This window comes from Aquarana catesbeiana, linkage group LG06 (assembly GCF_042186555.1).
Source record: "Aquarana catesbeiana isolate 2022-GZ linkage group LG06, ASM4218655v1, whole genome shotgun sequence".
NCBI classification, from domain to species: Eukaryota; Metazoa; Chordata; class Amphibia; order Anura; family Ranidae; genus Aquarana; species Aquarana catesbeiana.
The window spans coordinates 24,926,511-24,948,679 of record NC_133329.1 but is presented as its reverse complement, the minus strand read 5'-3'; the positions used below and the strand labels follow the sequence as shown (position 1 = coordinate 24,948,679).

The 22,169-nt window shown below is 43.1% G+C and overlaps 2 protein-coding genes across 2 annotated transcripts in view; both read left to right on the top strand.

Annotated features, from left to right (window-relative positions):
* LOC141147918 (uncharacterized) overlaps nt 1-22,169 on the top strand; it is a 496,131-nt gene that overhangs the window by 308,319 nt on the left and 165,643 nt on the right. The gene's annotated exons all lie outside the window — the stretch shown is intronic.
* The window catches only part of LOC141147349 (caspase-7-like), a 97,748-nt gene that overhangs the window by 52,276 nt on the left and 23,303 nt on the right, over nt 1-22,169 (top strand). The window contains exons 4-7 of the mRNA XM_073634588.1: nt 11,925-12,100; nt 14,369-14,507; nt 17,160-17,408; nt 18,107-18,226. Coding sequence (XP_073490689.1) covers nt 11,925-12,100; nt 14,369-14,507; nt 17,160-17,408; nt 18,107-18,226 — 684 coding nt within the window. The remainder of the gene's footprint in view (nt 1-11,924; nt 12,101-14,368; nt 14,508-17,159; nt 17,409-18,106; nt 18,227-22,169) is intronic.

The window sequence follows — 22,169 nt, the reverse complement described above, 5'->3', positions numbered from 1 at the left end:
TAGCTTGGGGTGTCTACTTTCCAAAATGGGGTCATTTGGGGGGGTTTTGTGCCACCTGGGCATTCCATGGCCTCCGAAACTGTGATAGGCAGTGAAGAGTGAAATCAAAAATTCACGCCCTTAGAAAGCCTGAAGGCGGTGGTTGGTTTTCGGGGCCCCGTACGCGGCTAGGCTCCCAAAAAGTCTCACACATGTGGTATCCCCGTACTCAGGAGAAGCAGCAGAATGTATTTTGGGGTGTAATTTCACATATTTCCATGGCATGTTTGAGCAATATATCATTTAGTGACAACTTTGTGCAAAAAAAAAAAAAAAAAAAAAAAATTTGTCTCTTTCCCGCAACTTGTGTCGCAATATAAAATATTCCATGGACTCGACATGCCTCTCAGCAAATAGCTTGGGGTGTCTACTTTCCAAAATGGGGTCATTTTGGGGGGTTTTGAACTGTCCTGGCATTTTATGCACAACATTTAGAAGCTTATGTCACACATCACCCACTCTTCTAACCACTTGAAGACAAAGCCCTTTCTGACACTTATTGTTTACATGAAAAAGTTTTTTTTTTTTGCAAAAAAATTACTTTGAACCCCCAAACATTATATATTTTTTTAAAGCAAATGCCCTACAGATTAAAATGGTGGGTGTTTCATTTTTTTTTTTCACACAGTAATTGCGCAGCGATTTTTCAAACGCATTTTTTGGGGAAAAAACACACTTTTTTAAATTTTAATGCACTAAAACACGCTATATTGCCCAAATGTTTGATGAAATAAAAAAGATGATCTTAGGCCGAGTACATGGATACCAAACATGACATGCTTTAAAATTGCGCACAAACGTGCAGTGGCAACAAAATAAATACATGTTTAAAAGCCTTCAAAAGCCTTTACAGGTTACCACTTTAGATTTACAGAGGAGGTCTACTGGAAAAATTACTGCACTCGATCTGGCCTTCGCGGTGATACCTCACATGCATGGTGCAATTGCTGTTTATGTTTGACGACAGACCGCCGCTTGCGTTCGCCTTAGCGCGAGAGCAGGGGGCGACAGGGGTGTTTTTTTTTTTTTTTTTTTTTTTCTTTATTATTTTTTTGCTTTTTTAATCTTACTTTTAAACTGTTCCTTTCATATTTTTTTTTTTAATCATTTTTATTGTTATCTCGGGGAATGTAAATATCCCCTATGATAGCAATAGGTAGTGACAGGTACTCTTTTTTGAAAAAATTGTGGTCTATTAGACCCTAGATCTCTCCTCTGCCCTCAAAGCATCTGACCACACCAAGATCGGTGTGATAAAATGCTTCCCCAATTTCCCAATGGCGCTATTTACATCCGGCGAAATCTAAGTCATGAAATACTCGTAGCTTCCGGTTTCTTAGGCCATAGAGATGTTTGGAGCCACTCTGGTCTCTGATCAGCTCTATGGTCAGCTGGCTGAATCACCGGCTGCATTCTCAGGTTCCCTGTTGAGACAGGAGAGCCAGAGAAAAACACGGAAGACGGTGGGGGGGGGGGGGGCATTCCCTCCCACGGCTTGTAAAAGCAGTCTAGAGGCTAATTAGCCGCTAGGATTGCTTTTACATGAAAGCCGACCGCTGGCTGAAAAGAATGATACCAAGATGATACCTAAACCTGCAGGCATCATTCTGGTATAACCACTCAAAGTCGTGAATGGCGTACCTGAAGACAAAAAAATGGTTAACAATGGTTAACAATAAAGCACAGTAAAGTGTAAATAATTACACACCTGAAAAACAAACATGATAAAACATAATAACAATAACAATAACAATAACAATAAAACATTGCAGAATAGAATACAGTAAAAAAGAGCAGAATAGAGAGAGAGAATAGAGAGAGAGAGAACAATAAAACAACAACTATTTTTTTTTATTTCATATTTTTTTTTTTTTTTACACTTTTTTTGTAACTAACTTTTATAACGGTAACCGGTTCCAGGTTCGGGTCTCTCAAAATGCGATGGCATCTTGGGAGACCCTGTGAAAGTGTGCCTAGTCTGTGCAATGCTGTACCCTACGCTAATACTCAACTAGTGCATGGTAGCGTTCAAAACATTCACCAATGCAAAGACCAGGATTGTCAGGACAGGAGGGACAATAATAGCGGGTGTCACGCCTATATCCGCGCTTGCTGCAGACACAACATCTTTTTTGGGGGGGTTCGTTGGGTAGGGGTACTCGGGAGGACATAAAGAAAATGCCTCTCATGCAGCCGACTGCATTTGGTTGGGGATGTGAATGGGGGAAGTACGGGCGCTGCAGAAGCGGTGGGTTCCCAATTAGGATTGGCGAATGCAGCAGGAAGGGCACTATGGGCACGACGGGCCTGTGTTTGTCTTCTTGGTGGCAGTGCGACACTACTTGTGCTTGCCACCTCACCAGCTTGAACTGCACTTATGGGACTCGCCACGTCACCAAGTGTTACTGCAGTGCTGGTTTGACTACGACCGGGGTGTACTAGGCCGCTGGCGCTTGCCAGTTCACCAAAACGCTACCAAAAAACGTTAGCGATCGCAGGGATCAGGCCTGACTCTGCGAACGCTGCAGTTATGCGTTTAGTGTTTTGTAAGTGTCAGTGATCGATCGATACTGCACTTGGGTGGGCTGGGCCGGGCCGGGCGGAGGGGCAAAACGCAGGTGCTAGCAGGTATCTGGGCTGATCCCGCTAACACTGCGTTTTTGGGAACCCTAAACTGCTGGTGACGCTAGTATAGATCTGATCGGATCAGATATTGATGCGATCAGATACTATACCACTAAGGGAGGTGTACGGTGCGTGCGTGGGTGTTAGCGGTACTGGCGCTAATCTGACGCTGCCTGGGGCTGGTGCTTGCCAGTTCACCAAAACGCTACAAAAAAAACTGTTAGCGATCGCAGGGATCAGGCCTGACTCTGCGAACGCTGCAGTTATGCGTTTAGTGTTTTGTAAGTGTCAGTGATCGATCGATACTGCACTTGGGTGGGCTGGGCTGGGCCGGGCGGAGGGGCAAAACGCAGGTGCTAGCAGGTATCTGGGCTGATTCCGCTAACACTGCGTTTTTGGGAACCCTAAACTGCTGGGGACGCTAGTATAGATCTGATCGGATCAGATATTGATCCGTTCAGATACTATACCACTAAGGGAGGCGTATGCTGCGTGCGTGGGTGTTAGCGGTACTGGCGCTAACCTGACGCCTGGGGCTGGTGCTTGCCAGTTCACCAAAATGCTACCAAAAAAACTGTTAGCGATCGCAGGGATCAGGCCTGACTCTGAACGCTGCAGTTATGCGTTTAGTGTTTTGTAAGTGACAGTGATCGATCGATACTGCACTTGGGTGGGCTGGGCGGAGGCACAAAACGCAGGTGCTAGCAGGTATCTGGGCTGATTCCGCTAACACTGCGTTTTTGGGAACCCTAAACTGCTGGGGACGCTAGTATAGATCTGATCGGATCAGATATTGATCCGTACAGATACTATACCACTAAGGGAGGCGTATGCTGCATGCGTGGGTGTTAGCGGTACTGGCGCTAATCTGACGCTGCCTGGGGCGACGCATATCACCGCCGGGCGATCAGGGGGCTAAACCTTTATTCGGTAATAAACGGCGGGTGCCCTGACACTATAAAAAATAAACGAAATAACCAGCGTCATCCGTAACGGTTATACGGTGATCAGTGGTGAAAGGGTTAACTAGGGGGCAATCAAGGGGTTAAAACATTTATTAGGTAGTATATGGGGGTCCCTGTCTCTATAAAACGCTGACGACGAACCTAAATATTTACCTCACTAACTAGCGTCACCAGCGACACTAATACAGCGATCAGAAAAATGATCGCTTAGTGACACTGGTGACAGGGGGTGATCAAGGGGTTAAAACTTTATTAGGGGGGGTTAGGGGGGTATCCTAGACCTAAAGGGGGGTAATACTAACTGTCCCAACACTGTAACTGTCACAAACTGACACTATGCAGTAATCAGAAAAAAAAAAAAAAAAAAAAAAAAAAAACTGCTGGTGTCAGTTTGTGACAGGGGGGGGGGAGGTGATTGGGGGGGGATCGGGGGGCGATCGGGGGGGGGATCGGAGTGTTTTGTGTGCCTGGCATGTTCTACTGTGTGTGTGTGTGTTTGTGCACTCACATAGATGTCTTCTCTCCTCGGGCCGGAACGGAAAATACCGACCCGAGGGGAGATGACATCACTTCCTTTGCTGCTGTTTAGCATACAGCAGCAAAGGAGTGTTTTCATTGGCCGGCGGCGATCGCGAGGGGGGGGCCACGAACGGATGGTCTCCCCCTCATCACGGATCGCCGCTGGACAAAAGACGACCGCCTCGGGCACCGGGGGGGGGTCCGATCGGACCCCCCACCCGCGGAAGGCAAATCACGTACCCTGTACGTGATTTTGCCTGTCCGTGCCACTTTGCCGACGTACATCGGCGTGAGGCGGTCGTCAAGTGGTTAACCACTTAAGCCCCGGACCATTATGCTGCCTAAGGACCAGAGGTCTTTTTCCAATTTGGCACTGCGTCGCTTTAACTGCTAATTGCGCGGTCATGCAATGCTGTACCCAAACGAAATTTGCGTCCTTTTCTTCCCACAAATAGAGCTTTCTTTTGATGGTATTTGATCACCTCTGCGGTTTTTATTTTTTGCGCTATAAACGGAAAAAGACCGAAAATTTTGAAAAAAAATGATATTTTCTAATTTTTGTTATAAAAAAAATCCAATAAACTAAATTTTAGTCATACATTTAGGCCAAAATGTATTCGGCCACATGTCTTTGGTAAAAAAAATGTCAATAAGCGTATATTTATTGGTTTGCGCAAAAGTTATAGCGTCTACAAACTAGGGTACATTTTCTGTAATTTACACAGCTTTTAGTTTATGACTGCCTATGTCATTTCTTGAGGTGCTAAAATGGCAGGGCAGTACAAAACCCCCCCAAATGACCCCATTTTGGAAAGTAGACACCCCAAGGAAATTGCTGATAGGCATGTTGAACCCATTGAATATTTATTTTTTTTTGTCCCAAGTGATTGAAAAATGACAAAAAAAAAAAAAAAAAAATATTTACAAAAAGTTGTCACTAAATGATATATTGCTCACACAGGCCATGGGCCTATGTGGAATTGCACCCCAAAATACATTCAGCTGCTTCTCCTGAGTATGGGGATACCACATGTGTGGGACTTTTTGGGAGCCTAGCCGCGTACGGGGCCCCGAAAACCAATCACCGCCTTCAGGATTTCTAAGGGTGTAAATTTTTGATTTCACTCTTTACTGCCTATCACAGTTTCGGAGGCCATGGATTGCCCAGGTGGCACAAAACCCTCCAAAATGACCCCATTTTGGAAAGTAGACACCCCAAGCTATTTGCTGAGAGGCATATTGAGTCCATGGCATATTTTATATTTTGACACAAGTTGCAGGAAAGTGACACTTTTTTTTTTTTTCATAAAGTTGTCACTAAATGATATATTGCTCACGCAGGCCATGGGCATATGTGGAATTGCACCCCAAAATACATTTAGCTGCTTCTCCTGAGTATGGGGATACCACATGTGTGGGACTTTTTGGGAGCCTAGCCGCGTACGGGACCCCGAAAACCAATCACTGCCTTCAGGATTTCTAAGGGTGAAAATTTTTGATTTCACTCTTTACTGCCTATCACAGTTTCGGAGGCCATGGAATGCCCAGGTGGCACAAAACCCCCCCAAATGACCCCATTTTGGAAAGTAGACACCCCAAGCTATTTGCTGAGAGGCATGGTGAGTATTTTGCAGCTCTCATTTGTTTTTAAAAATGAAGAAAGACAAGAAAAAACATTTTTTTTTTTCAATTTTCAAAACTTTGTGACAAAAAGTGAGGTCTGCAAAATACTCACTATACCTCTCAGCAAATAGCTTGGGGTGTCTACTTTCCAAAATGGGGTCATTTGGGGGGGTTTTGTGCCACCTGGGCATTCCATGGCCTCCGAAACTGTGATAGGCAGTGAAGAGTGAAATCAAAAATTCACGCCCTTAGAAAGCCTGAAGGCGGTGCTTGGTTTTCGGGGTCCCGTACGCGGCTAGGCTCCCAAAAAGTCTCACACATGTGGTATCCCCGTACTCAGGAGAAGCAGCAGAATGTATTTTGGGGTGTAATTTCACATATTCCCATGGCATGTTTGAGCAATATATCATTTAGTGACAACTTTGTGCAAAAAAAAAAAAAAAAAAATTGTCTCTTTCCCGCAACTTGTGTCACAATATAAAATATTCCATGGACTCGACATGCCTCTCAGCAAATAGCTTGGGGTGTCTACTTTCCAAAATGGGGTCATTTGGGGGGGTTTTGAACTGTCCTGGCATTTTATGCACAACATTTAGAAGCTTATGTCACACATCACCCACTCTTCTAACCACTTGAAGACAAAGCCCTTTCTGACACTTATTGTTTACATGAAAAAGTTTTTTTTTTTTTGCAAAAAAATTACTTTGAACCCCCAAACATTATATATTTTTTTAAAGCAAATGCCCTACAGATTAAAATGGTGGGTGTTTCATTTTTTTTTTTCACACAGTAATTGCGCAGCGATTTTTCAAACGCATTTTTTGGGGAAAAAACACACTTTTTTAAATTTTAATGCACTAAAACACACTATATTGCCCAAATGTTTGATGAAATAAAAAAGATGATCTTAGGCCGAGTACATGGATACCAAACATGACATGCTTTAAAATTGCGCACAAACGTGCAGTGGCAACAAAATAAATACATGTTTAAAAGCCTTTAAAAGCCTTTACAGGTTACCACTTTAGATTTACAGAGGAGGTCTACTGGAAAAATTACTGCACTCGATCTGGCCTTCGCGGTGATACCTCACATGCATGGTGCAATTGTTGTTTACGTTTGACGACAGACCGCCTCTTGCGTTCGCCTTAGCGCGAGAGCAGGGGGCGACAGGGGTGCTTTTTTTTTTTTTTTTTTTTTTTCTTTATTATTTTTTTGCTTTTTTAATCTTACTTTTAAACTGTTCCTTTCATATTTTTTTTTTTTAATCATTTTTATTGTTATCTCAGGGAATGTAAATATCCCCTATGATAGCAATAGGTAGTGACAGGTACTCTTTTTTGAAAAAATTGGGGTCTATTAGACCCTAGATCTCTCCTCTGCCCTCAAAGCATCTGACCACACCAAGATCGGTGTGATAAAATGCTTCCCCAATTTCCCAATGGCGCTATTTACATCCGGCGAAATCTAAGTCATGAAATGCTCGTAGCTTCCGGTTTCTTAGGCCATAGAGATGTTTGGAGCCACTCTGGTCTCTGATCAGCTCTATGGTCAGCTGGCTGAATCACCGGCTGCATTCTCAGGTTCCCTGCTGAGACAGGAGAGCCAGAGAAAAACACAAAAGACGGTGGGGGGGGCATTCCCTCCCACGGCTTGTAAAAGCAGTCTAGAGGCTAATTAGCTGCTAGGATTGCTTTTACATGAAAGCCGACCACTGGCTGAAAAGAATGATACCAAGATGATACCTAAACCTGCAGGCATCATTCTGGTATAACCACTCAAAGTCGTGAATGGCGTACCTGAAGACAAAAAAATGGTTAACTATGGTTAACAATAAAGCACAGTAAACAGTAAAGTATAAATAATTACATACCTGAAAAACAAACATGATAAAACATAATAACAATAACAATAAAACATTGCAGAATAGAATACAGTAAAAAAGAGCAGAACAATAGAGAGAGAATAGAGAGAGAGAGAACAATAAAACGACAACTATTTTTTTTTTATTTTATATATATTTTTTTTTTTTTTTTACACTTTTTTTGTAACTAACTTTTATAACTGTAACCGGTTCCAGGTTCGGGTCTCTCAAAATGCGATGCCATCTTGGGAGACCCTGTGAAAGTGTGCCTAGTCTGTGCAATGCTGTACCCTACGCTAATACTCAACTAGTGCATGGTAGCGTTCAAAACATTCACCAATGCAAAGACCAGGATTGTCAGGACAGGAGGGACAATAATAGCGGGTGTCACGCCTATATCCGCGCTTGCTGCAGACACGACATCTTTTTTGGGGGGTTCGCTGGGTAGGGATACTCGGGAGGACATAAAGAAAATGCCTCTTATGCAGCTGACTGCATTTGGTTGGGGATGTGAATGGGGGAAGTACGGGCGCTGCAGAAGCGGTGGGTTCCCAATTAGGATTGGCGAATGCAGCAGGAAGGGCACTATGGGCACGACGGGCCTTTGTTTGTCTTTTTGGTGGCAGCGGGACACTACTTGTGCTTGCCACCTCACCAGCTTGAACTGCACTTATGGGACTCGCCACGTCACCAAGTGTTACTGCAGTGCTGGTTTGACTATGACCGGGGTGTACTACGCCGCTGGAGCTTGCCAGTTCACCAAAACGCTACCAAAAAAACTGTTAGCGATTGCAGGGATCAGGCCTGACTCTGCGAACGCTGCAGTTATGCGTTTTAGTGTTTTGTAAGTGTCAGTGATCGATCGATACTGCACTTGGGTGGGCTGGGCTGGGCCGGGCGGAGGGACAAAACGCAGGTGCTAGCAGGTATCTGGGCTGATCCCGCTAACACTGCGTTTTTGGGAACCCTAAACTGCTGGGGACGCTAGTATAGATCTGATCGGATCAGATATTGATGCGATCAGATACTATACCACTAAGGGAGGTGTACGGTGCGTGCGTGGGTGTTAGCGGTACTGGCGCTAACCTGACGCTGCCTGGGGCTGGTGCTTGCCAGTTCACCAAAATGCTACCAAAAAAACTGTTAGCAATCGCAGGGATCAGGCCTGACTCTGCAAACGCTGCAGTTATGCGTTTAGTGTTTTGTAAGTGACAGTGATCGATCGATACTGCACTTGGGTGGGCTGGGCGGAGGCGCAAAACGCAGGTGCTAGCAGGTGTCTGGGCTGATCCCGCTAACACTGCGTTTTTGGGAACCCTAAACTGCTGGGGACGCTAGTATAGATCTGATCGGATCAGATATTGATCCGTACAGATACTATACCACTAAGGGAGGCGTATGCTGCGTGCGTGGGTGTTAGCGGTACTGGCGCTAATCTTACGCTGCCTGGGGCGACGCATATCACCGCCGGGCGATCGGGGGGCTAAACCTTTATTCGGTAATAAACGGCGGGTGCCCTGACACTATAAAAAATAAACAAACTAACCAGCGTCAACCGTAACGGTTATACGGTGATCAGTGGTGAAAGGGTTAACTAGGGGGCAATCAGGGGGTTAAAACATTTATCAGATAGTATATGGGGGTCCCTGACGCTATAAAACGCTGACAGCGAACCTAAATATTTACCTCACTAACTAGCGTCACCAGCGACACTAATACAGCGATCAGAAAAATGATCGCTTAGCGACACTGGTGACAGGGGGTGATCAAGGGGTAAAACTTTATTAGGGGGGGTTAGGGGGGTACCCTAGACCTACAGGGGGGTAACAGTAACTGTGCTAACACAGTAACTGTCACAAACTGACACCTAGCAGTAATCAGAAAAAAAAAAAAAAACTGCTGGTGTCAGTTTGTGACAGGGGGGGGTGATCGGGGGGGGATCGGGGGGCGATCGGGGGGCGATCGGGGGGGGGGGTCGGGGTGTTGGGGTGTTTTGTGTGCCTGGCATGTTCTACTGTGTGTGTGTGTGTTGGTGCACTCACTCACATGTCGTCTCTCCTCGGGCCGGAACGGAAACTACCAACCCAAGGGGAGATGACATCACTTCCTTTGCTGCTGTTTAGCATACAGCAGCAAAGGAGTGTTCCCATTGGCCGGCAGCGATCGCGAGGGGGGGGCCACGAACGGATGGCCTCCCCCTCGTCTCCGATCGCCGGGGAACAAAACGGGACCGCCTCGGGCGGCGGGGGGGGTCCGATCGGACCCCCCACCCGCGGGAGGCAAATCACGTACATGTACGTGATTTTGCCTGCCCGTGCCGCCTTGCCGACGTACATTGGCGTGAGGCGGTCCTTAAGTGGTTAAGCATCATTAAAATCACTGCTCCCGAAAAAAATGCCATTTTTAAAACTTTTTTTGCATTGATACATGTCCCCTGGGGCAGGACCCGGGTCCCCAAACCCTTTTTAGGACAATACCATGCAAATTAGCCTTTAAAATGAGCACTTTTGATTTCGAACGTTCGAGTCCCATAGATGTCAATGGGGTTCTAACGTTCGTGCAAATTTTCGGTCCGTTCGCAGGTTCTGGTGCGAACCGAACCGGGGGGGTGTTCGGCTCATCCCTAGTCACAACTAAACCATTGATAAAACTTTGAACTCAGCTTTGTTGAGATATACAACCATGTGTATTTCTCTTTATTTGGAACATAAGTATGTCATACTGCACTTAGAAATAAAACCTTTCCAATATTTTTGATACAAAGATTAAATGGGATAGATAGATAGATAGATAGATAGATAGATAGATAGATAGATAGATAGATAGATAGATAGATAGATAGATAGATAGATAGATAGATAGATAGATAGATAGAATATTATACTTTACCAGAAATATAAGAATCTTTTGTCTGAGAGATATAAGCTGTATATTCCAAGGGACTTTTCTACCCTTACTTGATTTGTTTCAGTTCTCCTCTCGTCCTACTTTCTTTCCAATCTTAGAACTCCTGTTCTCTCCACTCTCCTCACTTCTGTGTCTACCACCTATATCCCACCCAAAAAGTGGGTGAATATGTCTCTACTATGTAATGAATGATGTCAATAACCTGTCAATTTCAGTATAACTGCCGACAGAGGATAGTGTTTTCCCTGACTCCACTACCAGAAGATGGCAGTATAGGCTCAAAAATGATTTTGGAATGTTTCTAAAAATGTCAAAATCTCATCTCCAAGTAACCTTTGACTTGAGCTTAGAAGAAAACTATAAAATATCATGAACTGTCTATTGTGTGTCAACTTCGACTTTATGACTCTTCATAGGATATATGGTTTTAAGAAAGTTTAGATAAGGCCATTAACTTAACTTCTCACATACCTTGAGGGTTAAGTCATGGTTACGAGAAACACACCACTAACAAAATTCCTATACCTTTTTCTCACACATAGTACTTCAAACCTGCTGTACTCATATGAGATATACTAATACATTTTGTAAGTATATCCAGACAATCATAGGTGTGCACAGCCTATTGCATTAGGGTGTGCACCTCAATGCTCAAACACATACTGTATGTGTGTGTGCATGTGTATTTATACTGACGGTGTCAGTAGAGCAGTGGATGGTGTCAGTAGAGAAGGGATTGGTGTCAGAGGCAGTGATGGTGTCAGTAGTTTTTCTTTTTATTCTTTTTTTACATTTTTTTTTATTTTTTATTTTTTTTTTAGGAGCCCTAATTTTGGTAAATTATAAAATGTTTAAACAGGAAATTTGCACCACACAGGATGATTAGGGTGTGCCCAGGCACACCTGGCACACCCTGTGCGCACGCCTATGCAGACAATATATCATGAATATACAGCCTATTATTCGTTTCTAAACTTTGATAAATAATAAAAGTTGACTAAAAACAAGGGAAAAGATAGACTTTGTGCATTTGTAGTTGTTTCTGTGATTGTGGTCAGCCAGATGTAAATAGTTAAGTAATATTGTTTTTTAGAATGAATTTGTGAAATGTAATTTTTCTGACACATGGAAAATTAATAATTTATCATTTCTGTGTGTGCAATTTTTTGAAATTCAGAAACCTCTATCCTAACTCAAAGATCATCAAACATGGACAAGCAAACATGTAAAAGTACTAAGAAAATGTCTTCCAGATAAATGTTACAATAACTCAACGAATGAGTGTATAATAATATGTTAGTTTCTTTTCAACATACAGTACATTGTGGCGAAGGTCAACCAATGATGTATAAAACAATGGATGTTGTTTTTCACCCTGTTAGTGGCGAACTCTGACCACAGCGACAGCGCTTGCTTTGCCTGCATTCTCCTGAGCCACGGTAAGGAGGGTCAAATCTGTGGCACTGATGGCCTGATACCTATAACAACTCTAACAACGCATTTTCGAGGAGATCAATGTAAAAGTCTTCTTGGGAAACCAAAACTCTTCTTTATCCAGGTAAGATGCCCGCTGAACTGATCTACAGTATATAGATTATCAGTGTATTGTACTGATTTATAAAGTGATAAAAAGTGTTCAGCCCTTCAACATGAATCTGTCAATCAGACTGCTGAATAGCAGATTGAAACAATGTAGCAGTGTGTAGCCCAATCTGCAACACTGACAGGAAAAAGACTGTGTCCGGTAACAGAGAAGATGTTCACATGGTCACAGGAGGAGATTACTAATGTAGAAAATAGAGCAGCCAGTGTTAAGCCACGCTCCATCCACTGGGGGGTGTACTGAGGAAGTGGACTGCTAGAGACTCTTTAGAGAAGTGTGGAGGATTGTGGGAGGTGTAGTTTCTACAGACTGAGCTGGCATTAGATTCTAAGATGGGGAGACTTCAACTCCTAGTGGCACTGTGGTGAAGAGTAGGGGGGTGTGTTGTGTTGTAACTTTCCGTAGCTTAGGAGAGGAAGTGGAAGGGACTTGCCCAGTACAGGTTTCAGGAGGGTTTGTGTTTTATAACAATTATTATTTCTGCAGCATGTTTCTTTTGGTGTTAAACCATCGCAGTATATTTATTTTCTGTTTACCTTATTGCAATATACAGTACTTCTTGCTGTTACTTAGCCAATTGCTGTGTCAGTCCTGGTGTCTATTCACCATGAGTCTTTGGAGTGTATATACAGTACAGCTACCTGCAATAAACATTGCCCACTCAACCAGGTGTGTCAATGTGTGTGTGTTGGGGTTTGCAGAGTCATGAGCATAGGAACAGGGAACCCAATGCATCAAGCAGCTCCTTCAGGGGTAAGCGCTACACGTGGGGGCATGAGTTCCAGGATTTCCCTGTTTTGTGAATGAATGAGAGAGACAATCAGCCAGAAAGTCACCATGGATCCATCTGCTGCCAACAACGGATGTAAGGAGCAAAATGGCTAGCTGGAGTTGAGCATAGTGGCCAATAGGGATGAGCCGAACACCCCCCGGTTCGGTTCGCACCAGAGCTTGCGAACAGGCAAAAAATGTGTCCGTACATGCAAACCCCCTTAAAGAGGAAGTAAACCCTGATGGGTGTTACTTCCTCTTTGTTTCCCTGCAAAGGTAAAGCATAATGGGCTACTATGCATCGCATAGTAGCCCATTATGTGACACTTACCTGCAGGAGAAGCCCGCAATGTCCCAGTCTTCCTTGCTAGTAGCGAGCAACCATTCTTCACCCCTCTTCCTTCCGGGGTCGACTCTGTGACTGGTCGGAGTCATGTGACGTCACTCCCGCGCATGTGCGCGGGAGCTGCCTTTAACGGCATGACTCAAGCTAGAAACGGCACAGCATGCCCTTTCTAACTCCAGCACATGCGCAGAAGAAATCACTCTACTGCGATTTGCAAATATCTCCTAGACCGTGCAGGTCTGGGAGATATTTCAAGCACCTACAGGTAAGCCTTAATCTAGGTTAAAGTGGTTTTAAAGGGTTTACAACTACTTTAAAATATATACCAGACCTGCAGGGCCTGGTATGGATTTTGGGGGGACCCCCATTAAAAAAATGTTTTTCATTTTGGTGCGGGGTTCCCCTAATATTCATACCAATGCCGTTTTTTTCAATGAGTTTTATCTATATTGTCAGGATCCGACAAATTTATTACAGCCACGATCAGTTTTAAATGACTTTAGAAATGTAATTTTGCTGTGGTATTGTTCTAAACACAGGAAAAATGTGCTACTTTACAGACATACTATAGACACCCCCCCGGGCACGATATATAAAGGGATGTTTCATTTTTATTGTTTCACTTATTGTTTCATTATTAAAATCACTGCTTTTTTTTGCATTGATACATGTCCCCTGAGGCAGGACCCGGGTCCCCATACACTTTTTATGGCAATAACTTGCATATAAGCTTTTAATATTAGCACTTTCGGTTTTTCATGTTCGTGTCCCATAGTCTTTAATGGTGTTCGTACAAATTATTTGCCTGTTCACATGTTCAAGAAGTGAGAGATATTATTTTTAAAGTGGAGGGGACGTTTGGCACCAAAACAGTTGTCCTCCTAGAGGGATTTCCCCTTTTATTCCCCACCAATCCATATACAATTTGGGCTTTAGATATATGTAATTTCTCTATAACGAGCTTTGACTTTTGATTAAACTTTCCCTGAGACATTGGATGCTGTTCCAGTGTAGAAGAAACCTGGGAAAAGGAAGTATTTTTGGACATGCTGTTGCTTTTATTTGCATTACCAGCAAATGTCATTAATTGAATGCAAATATTTCAGGCTTGTCGGGGTTCAAAGAAAGATGAGGGGGTTCAGGCAGATTCCGAAGCAGCTAACAGCCCCTTGGAGGCGGACACCGATCCCGGAAACAGGATCCCAGTGGAGGCGGACTTCCTTTTTGTCTACGCCACTGTACCAGGTAGACTCATCTAATGTGGCAAAAGTACTTAAAGTAGATTTCCAGGTTTACTTGGACTGTAAATGGTTTGTTTGGACAAATCTGGCCTACTATTTCCATTACAGAACAATGTGGCCATTGTGTGCTATTCTATTGTCACGTACCTGGTTGAGACTGAGTTGGCGAGAGGGCTTCCCTTAAACCACTTGTCCTGATTCCCCTGGGGATGATGACATTGTATAACAGGGCAAAGAGTGGCAAAGGTGTCTGTAGAAGATCCAGGCCAGAAGGTCTGATAGCAGATGTAAAGCTGAAGATAGAGCAGCAGGCAAGCTGGTGGCTGGCAGATGCAGGATCTCGGATGCATGGTCAAACAGGCAGGGGGTGGCAACAATCGGGCGTCAGGAGTATAGATTCAGGAACCAGGAGCAGAGTTAAGCCAAGCCAAGGTCAGTATCAAACAGGGGGAGAAGGTACTGGAACAGTGGGCAGAAGACAAGGTCGAGGTCACAAGCCAGAGTCATTAACAGGGGTACAGGAACAAGCAGAATCAACAAGCCAGTTTAAAGCTAGTGTATGCATTCCTTTGAGCACGAGCTGGAGCAGGAGTTTGAGCATGGTTTTCCTGACAACTATAATGCCCTGTACACACGGTCGGACTTTCTGACGGAATATGTGCGATCGGAGCTTGTTGTCGGAAATTCCGAACGTGTGTGGGCTCCATCTGACTTTTTCCATCGGAATCTCCGACACACAAAGTTTGAGAGCATGCCATAAAATTTTCCGACAACAAAATCCGATCCTTTAAATTCCAATCGTGTGTAGACAAATCCTACGACAAAGTGCCATGCATACTCAGAATAAATTAGGAGATGAAAGCTATTGGCTATTGCCCTGTTTATAGTCCCGACGTACGTGTTTTACGTCACCGCGTTCAGAACGATCAGATTTTCCGACAACTTTGTGTGACCATGTGTATGCAAGACAAGTTTTAGCCAACATCCGTTGGAAAAAATCCATGGATTTTGTTGTCGGAATGTTCGCTCAATGTCCGACTGTGTGTACGGGGCATAAGAGTATTAGGATAAGCTTCATACAGTAAGTAGCTCTATGTTTCAGCAGCATCCCGGGCAACTTCCCCTCTGCTGCTGAAACCAAACTGGGTGGGCCTGAGTGCTTCTCCACCATTCAGGGGAAGCCTACTATTTGTATAAATCAATGCAATAGGCCGAGGTTTATATTGTGACACTATCCACCTGCCTTTCCACCTTGGCAAATCAGAGTGCGATATTTATGAAAATACAAGGCTTCTTGTGAATGGCAGAGAAAGCTTCAGAGAAGCCACCTGTATTGCTATTGGAGCAAAAGTGCCCCTCACTGTATGTAGTTGATGCTACAACAGTATAGTACAGCGCACACAGCTGCTGTGTCAGTTAGTAATGAAAATAGTTTAGGCCAGCTTGACCCAAATGAACTATTTAAAGTCAAAGTAAACCTTAAATTTTACTTTAAAGTTGGTCTTTCATAGGTCTTTGTAAAAAGGGGGGGGTTACACTCACTCATTCACTGCTGTAGACAACATGGAAACAAAATTTAAACCCCAAAATATTCAATATTTTCCTAAAAGTATGTAGAATAAATGGTGGTAGTGGCAATTTTTCTGTTACCTCTATTTGCTCTACTGTTAAATCCTAGATTTTCATTAAAAGCACACTCAAATTCATTTTAAACAGGTAAAACAGATACCACAGGTAAATAGATACCAAATACGTCAAGACTCAAAATTGCTTACACTTACTAAATTTGTAAAAACTTTTTTCGTACCCAGAATTGTCGATAGACCATGCTTTAAAGTGGGGGTTGGCAACCAGTTGATCGTAATCTACCCATCCCATTGATCGTGGGCAAGTTATAGGTAGATTGGGTCCCTTCCTTGAGGGTTGTGTCCTCAATAATTTTCTCTATGTCAAAAGTGAGACATCAAGGGTCTGTTTAGACCTCTGATACCCCCAACAGGGCTACTAAAAATAATTGTAAAAAATAATTGTAAAAAATAATAGAAATAAAATACTAATGACACAAATGGCTGCTCTACTGACACCAATCTCTGCCCTATTAAAATGTCCACTGCTCTGACATCGTCCTCTGCCCTACTGACTGACACTGTCCACTTTTAAGGTGGGCTAAGTTTATATTTTTCTAGTGACATTTGTTTTGTTATATTTTTCCAAGTTTCCCATACTATTTAGTTAGGCCTTGCTAGTTAATATATTAAAGAATAAAAGGTTGCCTACTTGTAATTTTTAGGATTAGTATTATATTTCAGTGCTTTTATTCAAGTTTTTTTTTTTTAGTATCATCACAAATAACTCGATATAACAGGTAATAACCGCTTAATGATTTACATCATAACACCAGTCTAGTAGCTTGTATCTAAATATTATAAGCCCGTTCACTAAGTAAGATAGGTATGGAACAGGTTTCTCCAAACGTTCTCAACAAAGGGCCAGATTACTATCCTTCAGACCTTAAGAGGCCAGTGGGAAAGTAGAAAATGGATGATCTTTAGACAAAAGGCTTAAAAGGCTTGTTCTACCCAAAACCAACGTAGTTAGGCCAGCTTATGTCTTGAAGTCACATATTATAATAAGCTCTTGTTGTCTTTCTTAACAGGCTATGTTTCCTGGAGGCATCCAGAAAAGGGCACCTGGTTTATACAAGCCCTCTGCAGAGTTCTTAACCAATACTGGAAGCAGCTGGAGATTCAGCATATCCTGACTCGGGTCAACAACCAGGTGGCCACCAAACCCGGAAATAAAAAGCAGATTCCCTCTGTGGAGTCCAGGCTAACCAAGGACTTGTATTTCAATACATTTCACACAGTCAACCCTTCTCAGTCCAACATTATCGGGAAGCAAGGAGGCAAGTTGATCTTTTTTTAAAGTAGCACAATAGGGTTTATTAAACAAGGGAGTGCAAAAAGTATTGATGTGTAAAGTGTAGTCACCCCTACAGAGTGATAGTCACCCAAACAAAAATATAGAAGCCTATATGAAGGTGTAGTCACCCATTCAAATGTGTAGTCACCCTTACAGATGTTCAGAAGCCCATGCAGGCTCAGTCATCCATACAGAAATGTAGTAGCCCATTAAGAGGGACTAGTAGCTCATTAAGAGGTACAATAGTCCATACAGAGGTGTTGTTCCCCAAACAGATACAGAGTAGCTCGTCTATGGGTGTAGTCACGCTCACGCAAACACCAGTATAACCACCCAGGGGACCCGTGTATTGAATGCTTTGACTGTACCATGCAGCCCTCAAGGTAGAATCTGAATCCACCACACTTTATCTAAAAGCTATGGTAGATGTGTCCTCATTCAAGTTTATCTTGGGGATGCTATCAAGTTAAAGCAGAACTTTACCGTCTTCTGGGTAGGCATGACTACACAGTCAGTGTACATAAAATAGAAAATCATAGGTAGCAATGAGAAAGTTTTTGGCAGAAGTGACAAGCAATATCTTTTCTGACAAAAAAATGTTATCTCATCATTTTTGCAAACATAGCAAAAATTACCTGTACTGTTTGTAATATGTATGTAATATCAGTTTCTATTTTGTAGATGATTGTAACATTCCCTCACTACTACTGCTAGATGTGTCATCTTCCTGCTCAATGCTTCTGATTGTTAGAGAGCTGGCATCCGCCAGTGTCCTAGCAACCAGTGACTCATTCCTGCCAGGTACATTCACCTGTTAGCCAGGGATTCCCAACTGGTTGCTACATGTAAACAAAGGGATCATATAAAAAAATAGAATGGAGGTCCCCTCCAAAATTCAAACCAGAACCTCAGGTATGGATTCAAGGGGGAACCCCACCCAAAAAAAAAAAAAACAGGGAAAAAGGCATGTGATCCCCATCAAAATCCATACTAGACCCCTATCCAAGCATGCAACCTGGCTGACCTGGAAAGGAAAAGGTGGAAGAGTGTGGCTTTTCTCTTCTGAACCATACCAGGCCATGTGCGTTCAATATGTAGGGGTGCCCTGCCAGGGGACACTTCCCCCTGGCAAAGCACATTGTCCTCATGTTGTGTCTGAGAGCAGCTGCATGCTGACTTCTAACAATGAGCTGAATGTTTGCCCAGCTGAACACCCATTGCACAGTAATCTCCATACACTGTGTACACAGCACTGATATTATCTCCTCTGCTGGTCAAATGTTCTTAGCCTACAGTATTAGACTATTTAACTTCTCAAAATGTTCTTATGGGTAGTTTTGAATGTTAGAGAATGTTGCTTTCTCCTTGCAAAAGGCAACAATTAGAATCCAACATTACACACATTACAAACATTACAGGGATTGTTTGTCACTTTTATCCAAATTATTTTGCATAGACCCCCTTAGTATGCATTTTATGCGTAGACCCCCTTAGTATGTTTTCTAGGGGTTTTCCACAATGCACCAAGTAAGTTATGTAGCAGGGTCCCAGTCTAATGAGAACCTTCAGAGCCACGAGCTGCTGACATCCTTGCATATAGAGTGGGTGTAATGCAAGTTAGATTCATGGGCGCCAGACACTTCTTGAATTAAAAAAGATTTTATTTCTCTTAAACAGGAGACAGGGTTAGGGCCAGGACACCCTTAGGCAGTTGCAACTTTAATTGACAGACTCTGAGACTTCTACAGGGGACAGCCATGCAGGGAATGGCATCCAGCAAGATGCCACGTCTGCACGTGTATTAATGCTGTCTCCTACTGCAACAGTCTTTAACAGTTTCTAACACAAAGGGTAACAGTTCTTTTATTTCCACTACAATCACTTCTTGTAGTTCTTCAGCACACTGAGCTCCCAGTCTCTCACTAAACTAGATGATTCACTGCCACTGAATCCCTCGAGCTCCTCCAATCTTCACTGTAGTATCTTCCTCAAGCGTCACCCCCGCCTCTCTGCTGGGTACCTAGCTTGGCACTCCAGATACTTCTCAAGCGTCAACTCCACTGGCTGGGTCCCTGGCTTGATACCAGGCTGAAGTTTCCCGATTCTTCACCATCCCCAACTGATGAGAATACTGCTCCGGTACTTGCTTCAGCTACTCACTGCGGTCCCTGGTAATAAGGTAGTTGGTCCCTTAGTGGTGACAGCTTCCCTTCAACCTCTGACAGGTTCTCCAGCCGGCAGAACCTTCACTTCTGGTTGGACTGCAACCCGCAATCCCAACCCTTCGCTGCCCTCTTGTTTCTGGATAGGCCCTCACACAGCCTGGCAGCCAGATGTGCCTGGGATAGGCCCAAACTCCGACCTAGCAGCCCGGGCAGTACAACACACGTCCACCCATACAGCCGTCCAGGTGGCACAGAACACTGATTACCTGACTCCACCCAAATATATAGGTTCTCCCAGCAGGCCAAGGGATTTAAGAAAACCCCTGCCCATTGGCTGAGATACCCCAGATACTCATAATCTAACCTTGCAGTGCACTTGACTTATCTAATGCCACCAAGTGCCCAGCCACCTAGTGGCAAAAGAGAGAAGTGCAGCAATTACAGATGTTACCCGGTTATTATATTTAAGATTTAATATCTCAAAGATAGGTTGTGGGTTAATTGAGAGTTCTTTGACCAAGAGTGAAAGTTCTAATATAATAACATTTATTAGGAAGTAGTTGAAAGCATCTATCTAATACACAAACAGCTCTCTATAGTCTACACCAAGGAAGAAAATACTAGGTTAAAATAAAAGAATTATATGAAGGAATACAGAGTATATTCCTTAAAACTTTAATCTACACATATATTTAGTTACAAGTAAAGGGCATACCTTTTCACCTAATTACCCTTTCTTACCAAGGTTCCATTCTGATGGCTGGTCTCCCCAAGAGAGAGCCTTTCCTCCCAGCTAGTCTGTGTATATCAAAACAGGCTGATGCCTTATTGGTTGGCATAGCGTGACTTCTGATTGGTTAGCTTCCCTATACTTTGCCTAAGTCAGCCCCCTTTAATGCAAATCCTTGTGAGCCAGAGATTGACTTGAATTTTCCTGAGAAGTTAAATATTGATTTCGGGGTGGGCCTCCATTCATTGCATATCCCAGCATGCGATCCTTTGAAGTGAGTTTGTGTACCACAATGAGGTTTGAATCCCATTGTTTGTACACAAAAGCCTGGGCCCCGACTTGTCTGGTCTTCTCACAGATCTGTGTGAAGATACTATTTTCCGGCCCGCATAGATACAAGCTAAATTATATATATTCCTAATTACAAAAAACAAGGAAAGGCGCGCCTCTGAGTATGTATCATAAAAACAATTTATTAAACATATAATATACATACATCCTACTATTTCTGCTTTTAGACTATTGGGTTCTACACTAAGGTATCTGTGCATTGCACCTTTTTACTTGTTCTATATTCCTAATTACAATATTTTACAGCTATTAATGGAGATTTCACATAAACTCATAAGGCAACAGATGGCCCCTTGTGGCCAGTTGAAAAACATGAATATCCTTGTTCTCAACAGTCCAAAAATAACAGTACGAATGTCCATAAGGCAAATCTGGTCCTGTTGCCCTTGCTTCTGGGACAGCCTTCCCTGGTGATTCCAATTGGATACAGCATACAGTAATGGCCTGGGGACCAGCTTTCCTGGCTTTCTAAGATTATACTTTATTAATGTGGACAAAGGTAGAGAAAGAAACACGGGTACATTTAGGACCTATGCATTCAAATGAATGCTTGTCTGGTAAGTCTGAGCAGTAAGGACCTTTGATTAGAATTGCAATAGATATACTGCGACATAATAATGAGACCCCTTTCCCAGTGACATGTGTAACAATTTGAATGGTTACGCCCTTCAGCCAGGTGTCTGATTTCCATCACCCATCTTTCTTCCTCCATTATCATATGCCTGCAAGTAACTCTGCCCCACCTTCTGTGGAATACCACGGTGTGTGTATGACCCTTCAAGTGTGCAGGGGGATCTTGTTGCCATCGCAACTCACCACTAACTCCTTTTACTGAAGCTGTGTTAAGTTATACCAACCCTGATGGGCTAAAATCTTGGCTGGTGCCAAACATTTGTGCATATAGCTCCGTCCTTGGCTACCGCATGTAGCTACTGTATGAGTCCTGCCTTTAGCAGGCTATGGAACAGGTCATCACTTTAAGAGTTCTCAGTGCAGATTAGGCAGTGTCGACTACGCAGACGAAAATAACTTGATTTCAGAATACGGATAAGTGTGATGTCACCAGTCACTAGTGGCTTCAGGAACAATCAAACTAAATTACTCTTAAGTACAATTGTACTATACTCCCTGCTATTGTCCAATCACTATGAGTCTCACAAGTCCCAGTATATCTATATGATATTCGCGCAATGCTGTTTGAACTTAGTTATGGCACAAAAAAGAAAACTGACCAAAAAAAAAAAAAAATTGACCAATGACCACATATGATGACTGCCCAATATTAGAACTGTAGAGAGGACTGTATGTCACATATACACAGAAAATAGTCACATGACTGTTGCTAAAACCTACTGTTACTATTGTCATGGTAATAGCTACAATGACTTAAATTTAAAAAAAAAAAACAATTATCAAATGTCGTAAGAGAAAAACAAAAAAAACTGTTGGAACTTGGCCCATCCCCAAAATGCTATAGGGAAGCTTTAATACTCTATAT